Genomic DNA, 5,225 nt, shown 5'->3' with positions numbered 1-5,225 from the left:
TTTCCCATGGGCACATGAATATGGGCTTAAAACAAGTACATGTTACTTGAGTTAGTACAAGTACAAGTTACTTGAGTTAGTACAAGTACGAGTTACATCACTGGAAAAGAGCACAACATGCTTTGATCAATACTTTTCTCCAATATTTTTAATTGCCCTGTTATCTGGTTCTTCAGATGAGGGCAAGCATTCTCTTCCACAAAATTCCACATATATAAAAAGTGCTGTTTTCCTTAACAGTGGATACTCTCATAAAACCAAACATTACACAAGCAACTTTTTACAACAACATACAACTTGTCACAAGACAGCACAGCAAAATTAGAAGACGTTGATTTGCATTTCAGTGCAACTGCTTTCTTGTGTGCCTGTGTTTTGGTGTATGTATTTGCACACACACATAAATGCATGTGTGTGCATGCTAACTGAAAATTTTGATTGTACAATATAAAAAAAAAATTGCATGTGCGAAAATTTCACCTGTTTTGTTGAGATTACTTTAAAGAGAAGGAAAGAAAGAAAGAAAGAAAGAAAGAAAGAAAGAAAGAAAGAAAGAAAGAAAGAAAGAAGCTGATTGCAAACGGATCTGGCAAAAGCAAAATCAGATCTGAGGAAGACAAAAGGAACACAACCATGGAGGCACTATACCAAACACAGCACGGCTGGTCACAGGGTTGGACACTGCTGTTTACAGGGTTGGACGCAGTCACAACATAAAAAAGATGCAGGAATAATCAGACTCAGGGATGTGTCCCCACAGCGCAGTGCTACATATGCTAAAACATTAAGGAAATCCATGTTAGGGTTCTCTGAAAGTTGCTCGCATGATCTGAGGTGTCAACAGAACAGTATAGCCCCTGACCTGCGCCGTTAAGTGAGAAACCTTCTGCTCTCTGATGCTTTAAAGTTCGTTTTCCACGTGTTATACCGAAAACCTTGATTCCAAGCATTTACTCCAGACTGATCTAATCTCCAAAGCATAGACATAAGCACAGGATTGGATTCATGTTTCCTCGCCTGACACTCTAATGATGGAACAAGTCATTTCTGAGTATCAGCTGAATGTGGTCAAGTCGCCCCTTCTTTGACATACGACTCCTTTCCTTCATACCGGCCTCAAAACTGGGTCTCAGTCACCTGGTCCTTTCCATTACTGGCCAGCCTGTGAGCCTCCACAGCCTCTGTGACAGAGAGGTCTTTACTGGATGGAGGGCCTTCGCTCCGTATCGTGTTCTCCTGTTTGGCCTGACCTTTGGCTGTGGTCAGGGACTTCTGAAACGACTCGGAGGTGAAGTAGTAGACAACAGGGTCAAAGCAACAGTTAAGGGTGGCGACACAAAGCGTGATGGGGTAGAGGGTTCGCGCCAGGCGCTCTAACCAGCAGCTGGCCAGGGCCTGGGTGCGTACCATCGCATAAACAAAGAGGACGGAGTTGTAAGGCACGAAGCAGATGATGAAGATGGCCAGATGTACGACAATCATACGGAGTACCCGCTCCTTGTTGGTGCCGATCTGGCAGAGTGTGGCTGGCTTCCGCAGGGTCCTGAGAACCATGGAGGAGCAGGCCAGGTTGATGATCAGCGGAATAAGGAATCCCACTATCTCAATGAAGATGGTGATCTTGGACAGATACGTCTTCCAAGTCTTCTTGGAGAAGCCCTCGAAGCAGGTGGTGCTTGTTTTAGCTCGATTGGTCGAAGAGAAAAAGGTCACTGACATGCCCCCTCCCAAAATAAGTAGCCAGATAGCAGCGCACACGATCCCGGCGTTCCTACGGGTACGCACCGATCGAGAACGGAACGGGTAAACAATCGCCAGGAAACGGTCCACGCTGATGCAGGTGAGGAAGAGCATGCTGCCATAAATGTTGGTGATGAAGGCTCCACCAGAAATCTTGCACAGCCCATCTCCAAAAGGCCAGTGACGGTTAACATTGTAGAAGATCTTGAAGGGCAAAGTGAACACAAACACCAAGTCTGACAACGCTAAGTTTGTCATGAAGAGAGTTGTCTCATTCCGTATCTTCATCCGACAGCAGAAGACGAAAAGAGAAGCGCAGTTGGTGACGAGCCCCAAAACGAAGGCTACGCTATACACCACACCATACAGGTTATACTTAAAGGAGTCATCAATGCCGCAGTCCTCCATCCCAGTCTCATTAAGCACGAGACCCGACATCGTGGCACTGAATACACGGGCAGGCCCTCAACTTCTCCGAAATTCCCAACTGTCAGCAAGATGCCTCCCAATATTGTGCTTTCCTACCCATAACTGACACATCCATTCACTCCAAATGGTTCCAGTCTGCTACGATAAAGCCAGCACACAGCTCTGTGGGGCTGCTATGTGACGACCCTGCCAAGTTTTGTTTCCTGCAGAGGGAAAAAGAACAAAAGGTCAGTTAGCAAGTGAGCAGCATGTGAAGACGCCGCGGTAGGATCCTGTTGTCCCGGCGTCACCTTGAGCTACGATTTTCTAACCGTACTCACCTCCCACCTGGAAGGCCCTGTAAATCTAAATCCACGCTGTCTGCACGAAAATCTGTCTTTCAACAATCTGTTTCTTTTCTACTGACTTGTTGACAGAACATAGTACGCTATGTCAGTTGCATGCTGACAGCTGTTTATGTGAAGCAGATACTCAAAGGCTTGGTATGAAATGGGTCATAAATCAAGCTTTCAGCCTCGGAAGTTAAACTTTGAATTAGTGGATGCTGTGGTTTCTGTTTTATGGTAATTTTGCCTAACTGCAGCGCTCATAGGACAGTAATACGCTGTTAAGTGCAGTAAATAAGGGGGAATTTCACCCTGGTGCTCTCAGACATGCAGTTTCCCATAGGAAAAGAGAAGTTGCAGTCTGTACTAATAATGGACCATTAAGTCATTAGCCAGTCGTTAATGACAAGAGACCACTGCTCCCTGCAGCTCCGCTGACATGCAGAGACCTGCAGCTAAACACACAGTCCCATAGCATTACTAACATATAAAGTTAAATAGCATCACTTACATATAAAGTTAAATAGCATTACTAACATATAAAGTTAATTACTAGCACAAGCCAATGGTAGTCATTTCTGAAGTACTACATTACAGCAATAAACATCTAAACTTCTTACATTTATAACAAACAATGCTTTCCAAATAAGGTGAACATGGCTGAATTGCTGATGTATGTGGGGTTTTGTGATGACCACATTAAGTGCTATTGTCTGTTAAAGAGGCACACACACCACTGTGAGCAATGATAGAGCAGGAGAGCTGTGCCCATAGCTATCTGACAGAGTACAGCCTGAGACATCATGTAAGGAGTGCAACTCCAGTGAGTGGTGTTAAGACTTCACCTTCACAGTCACCATAACGTCCACAGTACATGATGGCAAACTAAAACAAAAATGAGAGACTGAAGGATTGGACAAGACCTCTGTTCATGTTTTTGGCGTTGCAGTTTGCTTTTCCAGAAATGAGCCGTTTTCAGAGGAAAAGTGAAGTTTCTCTCTGTCAGAGCTGTAGTGTCCTGTCTGTGCCACACTGCACCCGGGGGGTGGGGGGTCTGTTTACCCCTCTGGACCAGTTTGCCCCAGCAGTCAGTCATATAGCACTGAGCCAGCTGCAGGGTGACATCTTTACTGGCTTTTCACACGCCCCTCACAATGCTCCTACTGTACTGAACACTGCCACAGGGCAGTCTCACAATCCAGCCACTGTACCAGCTCGGCTCACACTGGCCGTTCATGTACCTGGTCCTGTCACAGACTAGCCCTTACTCCCTGTGTCGTCTGAGTTTACGCTCTCAGTTTAAGTCCACCTCGAATGGAGCCCGTTTATTGCTGGTGTGGTCAATTTGTGTCCACAAGTAGTTCACTGCTCGATTATTTAATCAATTAAAAGTGTGGAAGATGGGTGATACAAACCTATAAGCATTACTAATAGCACAACACACCTGAGCAATGTCTTCACCTGTGTTTACAGTCCGATAAAGATGATGAGTTCTTTGTTGAAAGTAACGGTTTCCCCCTCAGCTGCTCGATCGAATTATGCATTTGTGGATAACATCAACACGCTTTAGCACAGCTACCAAGACAAGTTTATCCACAGGGAGACAGCATTTCAGCGCAACTTGCTTAAAATATTTTTCTTTCTGTTAATTAATTCATACGCGAAGTCGCAGGACTACTTCACAAACGTGTTTCAAAGGGGGAAAGATCAGAAACGGTTTCTTGCTCAAATGTACGTGTCATTCCTATAATTAACTTCTTGGACTCTTTTACTCACCTCGCCGCCGCTGTTCTGCTTGTTATGCTGGTAAGAAGACCGGGAAAAAAATCTGTACCAACAGCTCGTGAGGTTAATGGCCAAATGAATAATTTGCCCTCTTCAGGTGATTCTTCGTCCTTCGATACCGAATTCTCTAAAGATGGTCAAAGATAAACAGTGCCCAAGTGGCAGCTCTGTCCACTCAGTGCAAACACAATGTTGAAAAATCCTTGAGCAGTGCGAATTCTTGTCGCTCACCCAAAACTGAGAACAGGAGTAAAGTGACTCGTGATATTGTACGAGAGTTTGTAAGAGCGTTTCCAAGTGATGCATGTATCGGTGTAAGTATGAGTGAATGCACATTAAGAGCGGCTTGAGTGGCAACTGGAAACGAAACAATAGCACCTCGATCGTTGCAGAGGAGGGGCTGAGGGGAGACCGTGAATGGGCGTTTGTGGAGAAGGCGGCGGAAAGGGGGGTTTGTGTTCATCCCTTGTTAAATAGAGAACTGATGACTGTCGGCTAAGACAGCTATTGACCTAAAACATCGCCACAAACCATTGCTTGCGATTTTTAAGTATAGAGTTGGTTTGATTTCTTCGTTTTCAGAACCTTTACGATCACACGCCCTTGCTTCAAATTAAACAGACACACAACTCAACATACGAAATAGGTAAAGCTATGGCGGCCTTTGTGTCAAAGACAAAATTATTATGTGTTTATTTTGTCACTGTGATTTCGTATGACCCTCTACCTACATGCCTGATCAAAATCATGTTGCACTACTACAGCCACATTATCTTCAGCTTATCAAAGCATTCTATATATAGCCTTTAAGAGCGTGTTTTTGGAGAGGGTCCCATTGTGCAACAGCCAGCATGAGACTGGGGGGGGGTTGGGGGTGATGACAGAGGGGATGTTGTCCTTGGGCTGAGATGCCAGCCAGGCACGGTTCTGTACAATGGCGGTGGA

The 5,225-nt window shown here is 45.0% G+C and overlaps 1 protein-coding gene across 1 annotated transcript; it reads right to left on the bottom strand.

Moving 5' to 3' along the window:
• Positions 1-819: 819 nt before the first annotated feature.
• lpar4 (lysophosphatidic acid receptor 4) lies at positions 820-2,178 on the bottom strand. Its single transcript, XM_030766540.1, has one exon. The coding sequence runs from the start codon at positions 2,176-2,178 to the stop codon at positions 1,117-1,119; it is 1,062 nt and encodes a 353-aa protein (XP_030622400.1). The 3' UTR covers positions 820-1,116.
• Between the last annotated feature and the right edge of the window lie 3,047 nt (positions 2,179-5,225).

Source organism: Chanos chanos, chromosome 2 (assembly GCF_902362185.1).
Source record: "Chanos chanos chromosome 2, fChaCha1.1, whole genome shotgun sequence".
Taxonomy (NCBI): domain Eukaryota; kingdom Metazoa; phylum Chordata; class Actinopteri; order Gonorynchiformes; family Chanidae; genus Chanos; species Chanos chanos.
The sequence above is the reverse complement of the archived record's forward strand: the minus strand, read 5'-3'. Positions and strand labels throughout refer to the sequence as shown.